We start from the raw sequence: 19190 nt of genomic DNA, 5'->3' as shown, positions 1-19190 counted from the left end.
GTTTTGCTTCAACTTGTGACTTTGGTGAGAAAGTACCTCTTAGGTAACTTGACTGGACTTTCCACAGCCTTGGGACTGCAAGCTTTTACCCCCCAAAAAATACCCTTTATAAAAACCAACAGATTTCTGGTACTTTGCATCGGCACCCCTTTGGCAGACTAATATGCATCCCTACATATATTAACTCATTCAATCTCCCATTTGTCATTATATTGACAAAAAACCCTGAGACACAGAAGTTAAAATAACTTTCCCAACATTATACAGCCAGAAATTGTCAAGATAGCATTTTTCAAACTCAGATATTTCTACTCCAGAGTCAAAGCTCTTAATTGCCACATTTTATAGTAGGGTTGGATGAAGGCTGCCGGCAAAATTGGATCTGATATCGATGGAATTGGGAAGTTCCTAGGGTGATCATGTCTGGTGTACTCACTTTAATGACAATGAAGTGGGCACAGAAATCATGGTAGAAAGAAAATTAATGAAGGTATGGTGGTTTAAAGCTGAAAAACATGTTCTTCAAGTTAATTAATTTCTGTGGGTGTGAACCCATTGTAAGTAGTACCTTTTGATGAGGCTACCTCAGTTAGGATGGGTCTTAATCCTATTACTGGAATTTTTTATAAGAGAATGAAATTCTGACAGAGAGAGAAAGACAGAAAGCCATGGAAGGAAGAAGCTGAAATCAGTGAAACCCAGAAGAGAAGGGAGAGACCAGCTGTAGCAGTTTGATATAATTGATGAATTCGAAAAGAAATATTGGATTATGCTTGTAATCTGATCTGTACCTGGGCATGATTGAGTTATAATTAGGGGATTATGTCCCTACCCCTTGGTGGGTGGGGACTCATAAATAAAAGGCATGGCGAAGAAAAGTGTTGGGGATTTCTAATGTTAGAGTTTGGTGCTGAAGACCGAGGAAGTCAGCACCCAGAGGAAAGAGAAGCCAGCACCAGGAAGGAAGGAACCTTGAACCCAGAGAAAAGCAAGCCCCAGGAATGTAGGAACCCAGGAACCCAGGAAGTCTGAACCCTCACAGGTGTTGTCAGCCATCTTGCTCCAAATAGACTTTGGTGAGAAAAGTAACTTATGCTTTATGGCCTGGTATCTGTAAGCTCCTACCCCAATTAAATACCCTTTATAAAAACCAACCAGTTTCTGGTATTTTGCCTCAGCACCCCTTTGGCTGACTAATAAACCAGCAGATGCTGCCATGTGCCTTGTCATGTGACAGGGAGCCAAAGATCACTGACAGCTGGTCTGTGGGAAAAAACGTTTCCTTTATGAAGCCTTTATATGGACATTTTCCCAGCCTCAAAATTGTGAGCAAATAAAGTCCCATTTTTTAACCTGACCCATTACATGATACTTTTTGCTTTGAGCAGCTTAGGAAACTAAAACACTTGATATTGTTCTATTTTAATATATAGGGGGAGTGGATGTAGTTCAAGTGCTTGAGGGCCTGTTTCCCATGTATAAGGTCCTGGGTTCAATTTCCATACCTCCCATAACAAAACAAATGAAAAAACCAACTCTTGTTGGGGAGCAGATGTAGCTCAGTGGTTGAGCACCTGCTTCCTATGTATGAGGTCATGGGTTCCATCCCCAGTATCTCCTAAAAATTTTATTTTAATATATAGGGGTCTGAGGTCTTTTCCTGGCAGTACAGCAATATACTTTCATTGTTCTGTCCCAATAGTGTGCCACTTCTGACTCTATGCCCCAAAGAACATTATGTCTTAAGACCAATGGAATCGAATTGAAAGTTCTGATGTAGAACCTCATGTATATAGCCATATAATATTCAATAAAGCCAAACCCTCTCAACTGGGAGAGAATGGCCTATTCAACAAATGGTGCCTGGAGAACTGGATAGCCATATGTAGAAGAATGAAAGAGGATTACCATCTCACACCTTATAGAAAGATCAACTCAAGATGGATCAAAGACCTAAATATAAGATCCAAGACCATAAAGACCTTGGAAAGCAGTGTAGGGAAACATCTACAAGAACTTGTAATAGGAAATGGCTTCATGAACATCACACCAAAAGCACGAGCAGCAAAAGAACAAATAGATAAATGGGACTTCCTCAAAATTAAAGCCTTCTGCACCTCAAAGGAGTTTGTCAAGAAAAAAAGGGAGCCTACACAATGGGAGAAAATATTTGGCAACCATATATCTGATAAGAGACTTATAACTTGCATATATAAAGAACTCCTATATCTTGAAAATAAAAAGATAAACAACCATTTAAAAAATGGGAAAAAGATTTAAACAGACACTTCTCCAAAGAAGAAATACAAATGGCTAAAAAGCACATGAAAAAATGCTCCAAATCTTTAGCTATCAGGGAAATGCAAATCAAAACTACAATGAGATACCATCTTACTCCCATAAGATTGGCAGCTATGAAAAAAACAGAAGAATACAAATGCTGGAGAGGATGTGGAGAAATGGGAACACTCATCCACTGCTGGTGGGAATGCAGAAGGATCCAACCATTCTGGAGGACAGTTTGGCGGTTTCTCAAAAAACTAACCATAGATTTTGCCATATGACCTAGCTATTTCACTGCTGGGTATATACCGAGCAGAACTGAAAACAAGGACACAAACCGATATATGCACACCAATGTTCATAGCAGCATTGTTCACTATCGCCAAAAGTTGGAATCAATCCAAAAGCCCATCAACAGATGAGTGGATCAATAAAATGTGGTATATACACACAATGGAATACTACTCGGCTTTAAGAATAAATACACTACAAACACACATGATAACATGGATGAATCTTGAGAACCTTATGTTGAGTGAAGCAACCCAGGCATTGAAGGACAAATACTGCATGACCTCAATGATATGAAATAAGCAAGCTGCTCAGAGAGCTAGAGACTGGAAGATAGGCTTACAGGAAATCGGGGGGTAGAGGAAGGATGTAAGCTGACATCTACATGGTGAAATCAGTGATAAGCTGGAGGTAAGTATGTGTACAAGGAAGGGATAAAATGGGGCATAGGGTTACCTTTGGGTGGGCCTTTGTGGGTTTGAGGGGGGCTAGGGATGAAGGATGGGTAATATTGCCCAAGAAATTGGGGGGAGAGAGGGGCAACATACGAACATAGGAGATTGTCAGGTGTTGGTTGAGAGTATAATGCAGAGAAAACCTTTTCAAAATATAATTAGGAAAGTTACCTGTTTAAGATACTCAAAGGGGATAATCTGACACAGGACAAACTCCTAGGGAATATCTGAATGCTCATTTTGCCAGAGTGGGTTATACCATTGGGTAGAGACCCATATAATGAGAGTGAAGGTAGACCCACATCCTGGGGAGGACTAATGCCATCAAATAGAGAGAACTGTATCTCTCAAGAGAAATGGTGGCTCCCAGGGCATTAGGGCAGTTGAGCAAGTCAAGCCCTCAACACTGTTGCAAGTATCTCTGAACATGTCTCCTCAAGAAATGAAGATTGACTGTCACTGTGGGCCCCAAGGGGAGGGGGAAATAGATATTGAATAGATGGAACCAAAGTAACTGTGAGGGCAAAAGAAGTGTTTCACAAGAGTACAGAAGGATGGATATAAAACATGTAATATTACACCAAAAACATATAGGGGACGACAGACTAATAACCTAAATCATAGTGTAAAACATAGGCTAACTAAAAAATTTAGAAAACTGTATAGCCTAAAGTATAAACCACAATGTAAACACAAATGTTAACTTGTTTGAAAGCTATTGTCTCAATATCTGTACATCAGTTTCAGTAAATATGATATGAATAAGTTAAAAGATTATTGCTGTGAAAGGGAAAAGGTTTTATAATGGATATGTGGGAGTATTGTATATTGTATATATGAATTACTGTGATCTATGGCTCTTGTGAAGAGAAGCTCAATAATTAGGAAAAAAGAAAAGAAAAAGATAGGATGTAGAATTTTTCCAAATCAATATGTATTCTATATCTAACCTTTAAACTCATTGCTATATTCCATTTTACTATTAAGGGAACCTGGCATTATATTGGGCTTCACTTTTCAGGAAGTTTTGGATCACAGAGTGGTTCAACAATGGCAGTGGAAGAATACTGGTATGGGATGTTATTGACAGGGGACATATGGTTGACAGGGAGTTAGTTATACAGGGCATGTGTCCAGGGTGCATGGAAATGTTTGGATATACTCATAGTGGAAGCAATTAAAAACAACAGCTGGGGGGGCACTGGGTTCCTGGCCAGGGGGGGCTCTGTCGTGGTCCCTAGGGGAGCAGTGGCAGTTCCCCGGGTGCAACGGCAAGGACCAGGAAGGAATGAGGGTCCAACAGTGAGCCCCTGATACTAATGACTATGCTTGTGAGCCGATACACCTGAAATAAGAACAAGGCCTAGAGCAGCACTGTGCCTAAGAGTTCCCTCCTGACAGCCTCCATGTTACTCAAATGTGGCCAGTCTCAAAGCCAAACTCAGCATGTAAATGCAATGCCTTCCCCCCAGGGTGGGACATGACACCTGGGGATGAGCCTCCCTGGTGCCGAGGGATCACTACCAAGTACCAGCTGATGACATAACTAGAAAATGACCTTGAATTAAAGGTTCAACGCAGACCAGCAGAATATCCCTGTCTACATATAATAACAGGAGTTAAAAATGCTGTTTGACCTAAAGTAAGGGGAAATGGAAAGGAGAAATGAGTTTATATGGCTATGAGTCTCTAAAAAAGAATCTGGAGGTTGTCAGAAGGATTGCCCTTATGCACACCTGAGCAGAGTCTCAGAGACAGATAAAGTAGATACAACCCCAGGTATTGGTTCTTTTGAGGGCTAAAGAGACCCACAGGTTCTATGGTCATGGCAGATGGAGTTCACTGCCATGTCAGTTGGCCCTTCTCTGGAGTTGGTGTTTCTGCATGATGGTGCTGGACTCAGATGTGATCTCTTTTCACAAGCCTTTCCTGCTACTTTACTGGAACTGTAGTTGGTGCTGGGGTTTAAGATATATCTAGGGGATCTGAATCTCTGGACTGACAATATGATAGCCAGGCCCTGAGCCTCAACAGACTTCAGCTCCTACACTCTGGTTTATTGGACTTACTCCACTCAGCTAACATGGAGTTGAAGAATGTCAACCACCACACCATGGAGCCTAGAGTGCCTACAACTGAAAGCAGGAGGATTGCATCCAGTATCCATGTGGAATCTAAGCCCCCTCTTGACATAGATGTGGAATGGACACAACCAAGCCAAGGTCCCCAGGAAGGAGGAATACAGTAAGGATTAGAGGGAAACGGATTTTGGCCCAGTGGTTAGGGCATCCGTCTACCATATGGGAGGTCTGCGGTTCAGACCCCGGGCCTCCTTGACCCGTGTGGAGCTGGCCATGCGCAGTGCAGATGCGCGCAAGGAGTGCCGTGCCACGCAAGGGTGTCCCCCGCGTGGGGGAGCCCCACGCGCAAGGAGTGCGCCCGTGAGGAGAGCCGCCCAGCGTGAAAAGAAAGAGCAGCCTGCCCAGGAATGGCGCCGCCCACACTTCCCGTGCCGCTGACGACAACAGAAGCGACAAAGAAACAAGACGCAGCAAATAGACACCAAGAACAGACAACCAGGGGAGGGGGGGGAATTAAATAAATAAATAAACCTTTAAAAAAAAAAAAAAAAAAGGATTAGAGTGGACTTACTGATATTCTATTCATGAACTATTGTGGTTAGTAATCAAGAAAATGTGGCATTGGTGTGGAAAAAGTGGCCACGATGGTTGCTGGGTGTGGGGAATGGGAGTTGGAGATGAGATGTGGAGGCATTTTCTGGACTTGGAGTTGTCCTGGGTGGTGCTGCAGGGACAATTACTGGACATTGTATATCCTCCCATGGCCCACTGGATGGAACGTGGGAGAGTATGGGCTATTATGTAAACCATTGACCATGAGGTGCAGCGATGCCCAGAGATGTACTCACCAAATGCAATGGATGTGTCATGATGATGGGGGAGAGTGTTGCTGTGGGGGGAGTGGTGAGGTGGGGGTGGTGGGGGTGAATGGGGACCTCATATTTTTTTAATGTAATATTTTAAAAAAAAAGAATAAAAAAAAAAAAAGAATCTGAAGAGCATGAAGAACCAGCTTCCTAAAATATCTTTAGAAGATATAGGTGTGATGGGGTAGAAGATCAAACCCAACAAAAATATGCTTTAGTGATATTTGGGTTAGTCTAGTATTCTGGAGCATATGGGGATATCTCATTCCAAAGTAAAGGACAGGCCATGACACTTTGCATTCCCTACCACTAGGAAAGAAGAACAATACCTCATCTTTTTTTTTTAAGATTTATTTTTTATTTGTTTCTCTCCCTTTCACCCCTGTTGTCTGCTCTCTGTGTCCATTCACTGTGTGTTCTTCTGCATCCGCTTGCATTATCTGGTGGCACTGGGAAACAAACTCTTTTTTGTTGCATCATCTTGCTGTGTCAGCTCTGCATGTGTGTGGTGTCAAACATGTCCTGGGCAGGCTGTGCTTTTTTCACATGGGGCAGCTCTCCTTGTGGGTCGCACTCCTTGTGAATGGGGCTCCCCTATGCTGGGACGACCCTGCGTGGCAAGGCACTCCTTGTGCGCATCAGCACTGCACATGGGCCAGCTCCACACGGGTCAAGGAGGCCCGGGGTTTGAACTGCGGACCTCCCATGTGGTAGATGGACACCCTATCCCCTGGGCCAAGTCCACTTCCCAAGTAAGTGGTTCTTAAGATTTCACCTAATAAACCACTGTGGCAGTTTGAGATTATTTTTATGAATCTCAAAAAAGAGAGATTGTGTTTGTAAACGAATCTCTTCTTCTGGGTGTGATACCCTCTGATTGTATTAAGTTCAGCTGAGGGGCCTTGATTAGATTACCTGTCAAGATCACTTCTAGGACTTTTTGATTCCAGTATCTCAGTAAGGTGTGACTCAGGTTGAGTCCCTGCTCCCTTGCTGGATCTGACACAAGTGGACATTCACAAAGATATGCAGGAAGAGAGAGCTCTGCCGTTTTGGGTCCTGCCATGTGTCAGAAAGGAGAAGGCTCCAAACAGCTGAGGCCTTGGGATAAGCCATTTTACCTGGTAGCTTACAGCTGACCTTGTGAAGAGAGTGGGGCAGGTGAAACTGATATAGGAAACCCCTAAGAGACAAGCCCTATGCCTGCCTGCAGCTGAAATCAGGAAGAAACGGAGTAGATGAGCCTGAGGGAGGATACCCAGGAGGGAATGCTGAAAGCTCACAGAGATGGCCTGCAATCCTGCTTCAACACGTGGCAGCTGACTTGGGTGAGAAAGTACCTCTTTTGGTACCTTGAGTTAGATTTTTTACAGCCATGGGAGTATAAGCTTTTACCCCAAATAAATACCCTTTATAGAAGCCAACAGATTTCTGGTGCTTTGCATAGACTAACACAACCACTAACCAAAAGTTTTAGATTTTGCGCTCTAAATTTTGTGCCTTTCTAACCAAGGTAGAAATCTTTGTACCGGTGAACATAACAGTGATTCTGCTGAATTGGAAACCAAGACTCCCATGTAGCATTTTTGGTTCCTGGTATATTGGGGAAAAAAGGGAAAAGGAGGATAATTGATCCTATTGAGGGAAAATAGGGATGCTATAACAGAATGGGAACCAAGATTAATTTGGGTGGATCCTGGGTGAGATACTTCTACCATGGCTAAGGATAAAAATCAATGGAAAACAACTACAACTTTTAAGTACAGGACCACTAAATGCTCAGATCCTTCAGGAATGAAGTAGTTCATCCTTCTGGGCAAAGATCCTAAGAAGCTGGAGTGCAGTTTAAAGGCAAGGGGACACACGGAATGTGTAGTGGAGAGCTAAGTCTCATATCAGTGTATTAGTCAGTATTCTCTAGGGAAACAGAACCCACAGGAGATATCTGTAAATATTATGAGATTTTATAATATTGTCTCATGTGATTGTGGGTATGTACAAGTCCAAATTTCATGGGACAGGCTGCAAACCAGGGGCTCTGATGAAGATCCTTTATGAGTTCCCTAGGAGACACTGGTTGTCCAAAGTAGAGATGGGAATTCTCTCTCTGAATGCTGAAATCACTTCTCCATTTAAGTTCTTCAACTGATCGGATGAGTTGTCATTCATTGCTGATGACAATCTCTACAGTCAATTGTAGATATAACTAGCCATCTATGCAATCAACTAACTGCTGATTAAAGTCCATGAAATGCTCTTTTATTACAGTTAGCCCAGTGATTGCTTGACCAAATAACTGGGCACCATTCCTTGGCTGAGTTGACACATTAGCCTAACCACACAGTCAGTCTTAGTATTAGTTACAGAAACACGGGCCATAAACTTTATTCACATATCTTGTTTCCTGCAAAAGTGTAATATTAGCACCATTTTTCCTCATTTTGAATGGAAGCTAAGAGAAATTAATGCCACCTAGAAATCCTAAACTTCAAGAACAATGGCTCTATAATATTACCTCTGGACCCCAGAGCTAGATATGACTTTGGGTGGTCTCCCTTTCGGGAGGAGGTTAGTGTATTCGTGGATCCATGTGGAATAGCTGGATTATGTTACCAGGGGCATCTTTGAATGTTTGGGAAGATAGATGTGTATATGGCATGTGCATAATTGCTGAATAGCCAAAGGGTGGTGGGTATAGACCACAGTATTGAATCTTAGGATGGTTAAATAAATTTACCAAAGTCATATAGCTAGTAAGTAAAAGAGGAAGATTGAAAGAACATGTGTAAGATGTTAACAATAAGGGAAACTGAGTGTGGGGTATAGAGAAAGCTCTGCACTATCTTCACAACTTTTCTGTAAATCTAAAAATATTATAAAATTTAAAAGTGTATTAAAAGAAAAAAAATCTGAAAGAGGCAAGACACATAAGGACAACAATAGCTAACACTTAAAGTACTCACAGTATGCCAGGCACTGTTCTGAGTACTTTATGTATATTAACTCATTTGATCCTCACAACAACCTTATTAGGTGGATATTGGTGAAGAAAGTGGAGCACAACTAAGTTGAGTAAGTTGCCCAAGTTCACACATCAAATAAGTGGCGAACCCAGGAAGTCCAGAGTCTGATTCTCTTGTTCACCTTGCTGTACTGCCCTCTCAAAATAACTTTAAATATATACAGACATGGCCACTGTTTGCAGTGTTCAGAGCTGGACTCTTCAGAACTAGATGCCTATACTGTCCTTGTGTTGTCCAATCAGTGCGCTGCACCTCCTGAGTTCTCAGGAGAGTGTAACTCTCCAGCCTCTGAATGTACTGGCCACCTTCTGAGTGCTCAGGAGCAGCTACTCTAAGAGCACACAGTTACACAGTTACCTCCTTTGAAAGTTTACCTGCTGCACACCGGTTTGGAAACCAAGGACTCCCCCAGTTTCAATGTTCTTCCAACATTCCCATGATGGGTTACTCGTCCCTTTCTTCAGGTACCATGAGCTGGTTTAAAGATACCTCAGGAAACCCATGTTGCTCTAAAAGTACTTCTGCACGATGTCTAGAGATGTACTTACCAAATGCAATGGATGTGTCATGATGATGGGAGAGAGTGTTACCGTGGGGGCGGTGGGGTTGAATGGGACTTCATATTTTTTGAATATAATATTTTTTTAAAAAATGAAAAAAAAAAGAAACAAACAGAAAAAAACCCCACAATGAGATAAAAACTCCAAACAAACAAAATAAATAAATAAAAGTACTTCTGCAAATTTGCCTTCTTAATCACCCATCTGCTCTGGCATGGCTGCATTCTACTCATACTCCTACCTGGAAAGAGCAGGGTTCAGGGCTTCTAATCCCACAGAATGGGTTATGGTCAATAAGAGCAATTTCTACACAGATGTGGTTATCATTTTTATGTTTTTTCTAAAACCTCAAGGAAACTCTATGTTAGTTAGTGCTGACATAAGAAATTTTCCATGTATTCAAAATAAGAAAATGGAATGGCAAACATATTGACAAAGAGCATGGTAAACTGTAGTATTTAATCTACTCTGTATATTTACATTTAAATATATTGTTCTAGGAATTGCTAAGTGAAACTAGGAAATAAAGAGAAAATTATGATTATCATTTGTTCACTGTTCAGATTTTCATCTCTGAGCACTGATATTTGGTGAGTTCACTTTGTTTCCTCTAATCCATTTTTGGCACAGATTCCATGGGTGGATGTTACGCAGTTGAAACATAAACACTGTGAAAATTAATCCCCCGAGCATAACAGCTGCTGCGACAGCAATAAGTGTATGCCCTGGAAATGGCAATGGTGCTTCATCAACATAAATCTGCAACAGAAAGAGCAAGTCTTTAAGTTCTCTGAATCCAGTAATTCAGAACACTGAACTTTATATGAATACTGTAGTGGTGGAAACACTACTAATCACCAGGCTTACCCAGATATTCAGCATCTACATGAGTTTAGAAATCTCTTGACATTCTGACAACAATGTACACACAATAAATAGGGAATAAGGATTCCATTGATTATTTTGGGTCTTTAGTGGTAGAGATTGGCAGAATGCTTACATGGTGGGAAACTTCTTATTCAGTCACAAAGGAATGGGCAGAGTGCTGTGGCACCACAGTGGGGAGAACACCCAGCTGCCCAGGACAGTCAGGGATTGTGTCTTCTGAGCTGGATTTCTTGAAGAAGGAGAGGAGAAAAAAGGACATGCCAGATGGGGAAAGTGCAGGTGCTCTTTCAAGCTATCATCTCTTTAGAAAATCTTCCAGAAAGTGTTTTCATAGGAAACTTTTGGCGTATTCAAAATGTTTTTCTGCCTGAATGGATAATTTATAAAAAACAAGTTCCTAGAGGATAGATTGTTTCCAACAATTGGGGATGCCCTGGGGCGTAAAGAGGTAGAAAAGAGAGGGGAAAAACGAGGATTTTCCCTACACTTTTCATGGGACAGGTACATCTCTTCAAGTTCCTCTGTCTAGTGGGATGGATTTTCTCTCAGGGTCTTAGATATCACATCGCTGCCATGGCTGCTCCCTCTCGGAATTGAAGATCCTTGGCTGGGGGTGGCTTTTGACAGGGTCAGAAGAGAAGAAAGAGAGAGAGACAGGTGGGGATTTCCCATACTCTCTGGCTCACAGAACCTTTTTCATTCTGGCCCTTTGACCAGAAAGGGGTTCTTGAGGAATTTTTGCTGATTTCATCTGCTACCCAGCTCCTAATTTAGCCTGCCTTCAGTTCAAGCTGAGAGATAAAGCAGGGGGGAAAAATCTTGGAAACTTGCCACTGCTCTGTAGGTCTCTTTTTCGTGTCTTTGCTCCCCAATCTGCCTACTATTTTTTACTTTTCAGTCCTCAGGTAGTTGTGTGTGTGTGTGTATACGTGTCTGTGTTAACATTATTTGTGTGTGTGTGTGTTAACATTTTGCTTAGAGTTTTTAGTTGTAATCAGTGGGAGAGAGAAGATGCAGAAGGCTTACTTCATCTTGCCTGGAACTACAACGGATTTTTATGTAAAGGAATAGTATGCAAAGATATTCTGATTCTCAAAGGTTAACTTGACAGACACTGTGAGCTGAGTCCCATCTGCTCTAGCTCTAAGAAGGGACCTCTCTTATGCATTCCACTCCATCTCTAAAATCTTTAATTCCTGCCTTAGACTAGTTTGCTTTTCAGTTATTAAACTAGTCAAATTTCCTTATCTTTAAAACAAAAAAGCTTTTCTTTTTTTAAGTCACCAGGGCTGGGATTTGAACCCTGGACCTCGTATGCGGGAAACCACCGCTCAACCACTGAACCACATGGGCTCCCCCAAAGCTTTTCAATAACTATTTCCTTCTTTTGCTCATATTTGTGAATAGATATTTGATACTTCATTTCATTACTATGTCATCACTACCTGCAAGAGGCTTGGTCTTGAACTTTTATCCTTAGGTCACATAAACTTGCTCAAATCATGAATGCTTTTCTTTACATAATTTTCATATCTCAGTCCTACCTCATCAGTTCAGAATTACTATGCATTTACTCCTAGTTTCATATTTTGTGTGCCCCCAAAAGACACTTTGTTTTTGGTAATGTGCCATTGGTGTTTGACACTGCATGAGTCATTAGTCAATTTAATCAAATCCTCATTCTTTCCCACCTCCTATAGGCAGCAGATGTCATATGAATGAGCAAAGTGTGTCATTGTTTTCAAGACTGATTTTGGTTCCCAATTCTGTGAGATCTTGACAGCTCTTGGAGTATGTAAGACTCTACCATTACAATGCAAATAAACAGGTTAATATTGGAAACTAAAATGTTATGGACATGTTTCTGCAGGGAGGCAGGGTGAGAAGAAAAGCATTAAAAGTCAGGAAATTGAGTTAAATATGGGAGATGGAGAAGGAAAAAACAAAACAGCCAGTTATTTAATTTTCCCCAGCATCAATTGGTCATATAGCCTCGCTTCACCAGTACTGACAATGTCACCACCATTCTCCAGGATCCTCAGTCTCCACGCCTTGTCCATCACACAAACCCTGTCAATGTTTTCTCTTCAGTGTCTCTTGGACTGATGCTTGTTATAATATTAGATAACCCCAGCCATCACCCCATTTGATACTTTGTTCATTTAGTATACCTGAAATTCTTCAACTAAGTCACAAAAGGTGACCCCTGGAACAACGGACACTCTAAAGTGGAATAGCTCAGAACCCTGTGGGAAAAAACACACCATTAGCAGCACCAACATGTATGTTTCTTTAAGCAAAAATATACATTGGGTCACTTTTTCCATAGATGTTGAATAGAAAGATTCCCACCCCCCTTCTAAGGCTCTCGGTCACACAATCCATGCATCAAAATAAAAATGGAAGGAGAAGCATTTAAAACAGGTGGATTTGATAGTCGATATTTTTTGGAATGAAGAAACAGAAAATTAACTTGGCTTTGATGAGTATTTTAGGCCGATCTTTGTATTCTATGTTTGGATATGTCCCCTAATTTTGTGGGCTTTCAGAAAAATTACTTGGATTGTATTAACTTTATCTGTTCTCAAAGGCAACTGGAATAAAAAAACATGTATCTGTGTATGTACAGTTGAAGGTTACTGAGGCCATTTCCTCCCAGTAGCAGTTTGATATTATTGATGAATTCCAAAAAGAAATATTGGATTACGTTTGTAAACTGATCTTTTTCTCTGGGCATATTATATTATATTGGATTCAGAGGTTTGCTTAAATTAAATAATTATGTAAACCTCTTGTGCAGTAGGGCATTGAGTCCCCACTCTTTGGTCGGTGGGGTCTAACAGATAAAAGGCATGGCAAAGGACAGAGTTAGGGGTTTTTTGATATTGGAGTTTTGATGTTGGAGTTTGATGCTGAAGCCTTAAGCTGGAACCCCAGGAAGAGAGGAAGCCTGAACCTAGAGAGAAACAAGACCCTGGAAGGGATTAACTCAGGAAACCTGAACCCTCGCAGATGTTGGCAGCCATCTTGCTCCAACACGTGAAAATAGACTTTGGTGAGGTAATACTTTATGGTCTGGTATCTGTAAGCTCCTGCCCCAAATAAATACCCTTTATAAAAAACAACCAATTTCTGGTATTTTGCATCAGCACCCCTTTGACTATACCCTTTCTGCTCCACCTTACTAGATGGTCTATTAATCTTACCTATTGGCTCAAAGAACAGTAATTTAACATTTAATTCAGCTTTCAGTTATCTTTAGAAATAATAACATCAGGGGAGATGGAGGAGAAATAAATAATCTCCATACACTTTAAAGATGTTCTTTCCATCATTCACTAACACTCATTATACTTTAAAACTAAAATCAGTCTTAGTTTTGGCATTACTTTCATCTAAACCAAAATAGTGAAAACAAAATCATGTCAACTTACCATTATACTTAATTTGAGACCTTTAGGATTATATACTGGAGCTTTGAGAATTGGTTCTAAGTAATTTTTCAATTTTTCAATATTCCCTGGTGTAGTGTGTTCTAAAAATATATGAAAAAATATTTTAAGCATACTTATGCTACTTTCTAATTTTACATAAAATTTCTACTACATACATTAAGGTAGAAGGAAAGATTCCACTCCACAACAAGACTAAGCTATCCCATACTTTTAGTTATGCTTGACTTTGTGGAAGATATCTTTAGGGTAAGTAAGGGGCAGTATCTCACAGTGCTCTCAGGGCATGCTCAAGAAGGACAAGACCTATGACCCCCTTAATTCAGACTGATATTTTCCTTCTAACCCCATGCTAATGTGCAGTCCTGTCCTGCACATACTTTCTATCTTTGGCAGGGAGATCATCTCAGGATATCCTTAGTGGTTGGTAAATGATTTTCGATAAAGTGGCAGAAGAATTTCACAATATAATCACAAATATTCTCCAAAAGAAGTGCCTTTCTTGTCATTCTTTCTAAAGCCAGATATGTAGGGTGGAGCTTATAAACTGTAGTGGAGTACTGGTACATGAGAAGTAAAGGAGAAAAAAGTTCTAATTGTACTATATGCCCATTTCCATGGTATAAATGCTCTCAGCATGGCTAATTACAAGCTACCGATGGTTTAACAACATGCTCACAAAGTGCCTGAATATTTAACAACCAGTGCAAACAAGCTGGTGAGAGACAAACTACAGAATATGATATGTCAGTTAAAGCAAAATATTCAGTAGTTTTACTTTGCTGGATTTTCTTTTAAAAAAGTGCATACATGTTAGACATCAGTCTATGTCATCTATCTATTATCTCCTCAAAGTAGTCATACAAAAATACAAAAGGTGCAACAAAAGTTGCATATATGGAGTAATGTCATCAACACATGGCAAGGTAAGACATTCCTTGGAGAAGTCGACCTATCAGAATCAACTAATAGGGAAACCAAAGTCAAAATGGATGAAGTACTGCCTTTACAGTAATAACATTGAATGTTAATGACTTGAACTCCCCAATCAAAAGACACAGACTGATAGAATGGATAAAATATTTGAGCCATCTATATGTTGTCTACAAGAGACTCAACTCAGATGTAAGGACACAACCATGTTAAAAGTGAAAAGGTTGGAAAAATATATTCCATGCATATAGTAACCAAAGAAGAGCTGGATACGAATACTAGTATACTAGTATTGGACAAAATAAATTTTAAATGCAAAACTGTTATAAGGGATGAAGAAGATCATTATATATTAATAAAAGGGAGCAATTCAGCAAAAAGAAATAACTATACTGAATATTTATGCATATAACCGCCATGCTCCAAGATACATGAGACACACACTGGCAAGGCTGAAGGGTAAAATAAGTGTCTCTACAATAATAGTGACTTCAATACACCACTCTCAGTATTGGATAGAATCTCTGGATAGAGGTTAAATAAGGAAACAGCTTGAATAATATGATAAATGAACTAGATCTGACAGTCATCTATAGAGCATTGTACCCCAAAACAGCAGGATATACATTCTTTTCAAACATTCATGGTCCTTCTCCAAGATAGACCATATTTTGGGTCACAAGGCAAGTCTCAATAAATTTAAATAGATTGAAGTTATACAAAGCACTTTTTCTGATCAGAATGCAATGAAACTAGAAATCAATAATGGATGGAAAAAAGGAAAATTCATAAATATATGGAGGTTAAACAACATACTCTTAAATAATTAGCGGATCAAAGAAGAAATTGTAAAGGAATTCAGCAAATATCTTCAGATGAATGAAAATGAGAACACAACATATCAAAACCTATGGGACACCACAAAGGCAGGGCTGAGAGGGAAATTTATAGCCTTCAATGCTTATATTAAAAAAGAAGAAAGAGCTAAAATTGAAGGCCTAATTGCACACCTGGAGGGACTAGAAAAAGAACAGCAAACTAATCCCAACCCAAGCTGAAGGAAAGAAATAGTAAAGATCAGAGCAGAAATAATGAAATCAAAACAACAACAAAGAAACAATAGAGAGTTCCAACAAAACTAAAAGTTGTTGTTTTGAGATCAACAAAAATCAACAAAACCTTATGTAGACTGACAAAGAAAAAAAGAGAGAAGACACAAATAAATAAAATTAGAAATGAGAGGGGGGACATTACCACTGACCCTGCAGAAATAAGAGAGATCATAAGAAGATACAGTGAAAAACTGTATGCCTAAAAATTAGAAAATGTAGACCAGATGGACAAATTCCTACACAAAGTCCACAAACCACCTACACTGACCCTAGGAGAAATAGAAGACCTCAACAAACCAATCACAAATGAAGAGATTAAAGCAGTCTTCAAAAATCTCCAAAGATGAAAAGCCCAGGACCAGATGTCTTCACAGGTAAATTCTGTCAATTATTCAAAGATGACCTAATAACAATCTTCCTCAAGCTCTTCCACAAAAAAAATTAGCAGGAAAGAATGCTACCAAACTCATTCTATGAAGCCAACATCATCCTAAATGAAAACCAGATAAAGATACTATTAATACAAAAAAAGAAAATTACAGACAATATCTCTAATGAATATAGATGCAAAAGCTCTTTAAAAAAAAACTTGCAAACAGAATTCCAAAAGCATATTAAAAGAATTATACACCATGATAAAGTGGGTTTTATCCTAGGTATGCAAAGGTGGTTCAACACAAGAAAATCAATTAGTGTAATAAACCACATTGATAAAATGAAGAAGGAAAATTTTATGATCCTCTCTTTTGATGCAGAAAAGCATTTCACAAAATACAGCACTCTTTCTTGATAAAAACACTCCACAAGATAGGAGTAGAAGAAAACTTTCTCAATATGGTAAAGTGCATATATGAAAAACATACAGGTAGCATCGTACTCAACAGTGAAAGGCCTAAAGCTTTCCCACTGAAGTCCGGAATAAAACAAGGATGCCCGCTGTTTCCATTATTATTTAATATTGTGCTAGAAGTTCTAGCTAGATCAATTAGGCTAGACAAAGAAATAAAAGACGTCAAAAATAGGAAAGGAAGAAATAAAACTTTCACTATTCACTGATGACATGATCTTATATCTAGAAAATTCCGAAAAATCTATAACAAAGCTACTAGAATTAATAGATGAGTTCAGTGAAATGGCAGGATAGAAGATTAATACGCAAAAATCAATAGCGTTTCTAGATACTACTAATGTGCAATCTGAGGAGGAAATCAAAAAAGAAATTCCATTTTTAAGAGTGATTAAAACAAACAAATATTTAGGAATAAACTTAACCAAAGACACAAATGACCTGCATTCAGAAAACTACCAAACATTGCCAAAAGAAAGTGAAGAAGACTTAAATAAATGGAAGGATGTTCCATGTTCATGGACTGGAAGAGTAAATATCATTAAGATGTCAATTCTACCCAAACTGATGTACAGATTCAATGAAATTCCAATAAAAATCCCAACAGCCGTTTTTGCAGAAATCAAAAAGCCAGTAGTCAAATTTATTTGGAAGGGTAAGGGGCCCTGAATAACCAAACATGTCTTAAAAAAGAAGAACAAAATTGGAGTACTCTCACCTCCTGACTTTAAAGAATATTACTTAGCTACAGCATGGTACTAGCATAAGGACAGGCAGATTTACAAATGGAACTGAATTGAGAACTCAGAAATCAACCCTCGCATCTACAGTCAAGTGATTTTTGACAATGCTGTTAAACCCACCCAGCTTGCCAGAACAGTCTATTCAACATTTGGTTCTGGAAGAACTGAATAGCCATTTCCAAAAGAAAGAAAGAAGACCCTTATCTCACACCTTATACAAAATTAACTCAAAATGGATCAAGGACCTAAATATGAAAACAACAATTATAAAAATCCTAGGAGAAAATGTAGGAAAACATCTGCAAGATCTGTGGTAGGTGGTAATTTCTTAAACCTTACACCCAAAGCACAAGCAACAAAAGGAACAATATATAAATGGGACCTCCTCAAAATTCAACACTTTTGAACCTCAAAGGACTTTGTCAAAAAGGTGAAAAGGTACCCAACTCAATGGGAGAAAATATTTGGCAATCACATATGTGATAAGGGTTCAATATCCATGATATATAAGGAGATCATACAACTCAACTACAAAAGACAAACTATTCAATTAAAAAATGGGCAAAAACTTGAAAAGACAACTGTCCAAAGAAGAAATACAAATGAAGAAACACATGAAAAAAAATGTCCAGAATCACTAGTGATTAAGAAAATGCAAATCAAAACTACAATGAGATATCATTTCATACTTACTAGCCTGGCCACTATTAAAAAGTCAGAAAACTGTAAATGGTGGAGAGATAGCAAGGCTTATTCACTGTTCGTGGGAATGTAGAATGGTACAGCCACTGTGTGAGGCAGATCCTAAGTAAGTTGAATAGAGATATGCCATGGGACCCAGCAATACAATGGCTAGGTATATCCCCAGAAGAAATGAGAGCAGTGACATGAATAGACATCTGCGCACTGATGTTCACAGCAGTGTTATTCACGATAGCCAAAAGTTGGAAACAACCCACGTGTCCATCAACTGGTGAATGGAAAAACAAATTGTGGTGTATATACATAACGGAATATCATGCAGCAGTAAGAAGAAATGAAGTTGTGAAACATGACAACATGGATGAACCTGGAGGACATTATGTTGCATGAAGCAAGCCAGATATAAAAGGCAAATACTGTATGATTGCCCTATTATGAACTAAATATATTATGTGATATATGAATTTGGGTAAAATTGTATATATAAGACCATTCTTCTTTGAAGTTGAACAAACATATATTAATACTACAAAATGTTAATATCAGACCAAAAAACCCATTATACTAAGTGAAGGAGACTAGACACAAAGTACTACATATTATATAATTCCATTTATAGAAAATGTAAATATAAATCAATTTATAAAGATGAAATTAGATTAGTGGTTATGTAGGGCTGGGGAAGGAATGCTAAGGGGCATCGAGTCTTTTTGGAGTAATGACATTTTTCTAAATATTTGGAGATGATGAATGTACAACATTGTGATTATACTAAAAGCCACTGATTATACACTTTGGATAGATCATATGGCATATGAATATATTTAAATAAATAGATATATAAATAAATTTAGAATATATCTAAATAAATTTGCTTAATAGGCAAATAAATAATTGTGCAAGAATAGCCAGAAATAGCAGCTATGTACATAGGGGAAACAGAGAGAGATTGAG

General features: G+C 39.1%; 1 protein-coding gene across 1 annotated transcript in view; it reads right to left on the bottom strand.

Annotated features, from left to right (window-relative positions):
• Nucleotides 1-10126: 10126 nt before the first annotated feature.
• CATSPERB (cation channel sperm associated auxiliary subunit beta) overlaps nt 10127-19190 on the bottom strand; it is a 134695-nt gene continuing 125631 nt past the window's right edge. Inside the window, exons 26-28 of the mRNA XM_058294913.2 lie at nt 13882-13982; nt 12619-12693; nt 10127-10318 (exon numbers count right to left, since the gene is read on the bottom strand). Of these exons, the coding sequence (XP_058150896.2) occupies nt 10127-10318; nt 12619-12693; nt 13882-13982 (368 nt within the window). The remainder of the gene's footprint in view (nt 10319-12618; nt 12694-13881; nt 13983-19190) is intronic.

The sequence above is a fragment of the Dasypus novemcinctus genome, chromosome 3, assembly GCF_030445035.2.
Source record: "Dasypus novemcinctus isolate mDasNov1 chromosome 3, mDasNov1.1.hap2, whole genome shotgun sequence".
Taxonomy (NCBI): Eukaryota; Metazoa; Chordata; class Mammalia; order Cingulata; family Dasypodidae; genus Dasypus; species Dasypus novemcinctus.
This window is presented reverse-complemented; position numbering and strand designations above follow the sequence as displayed.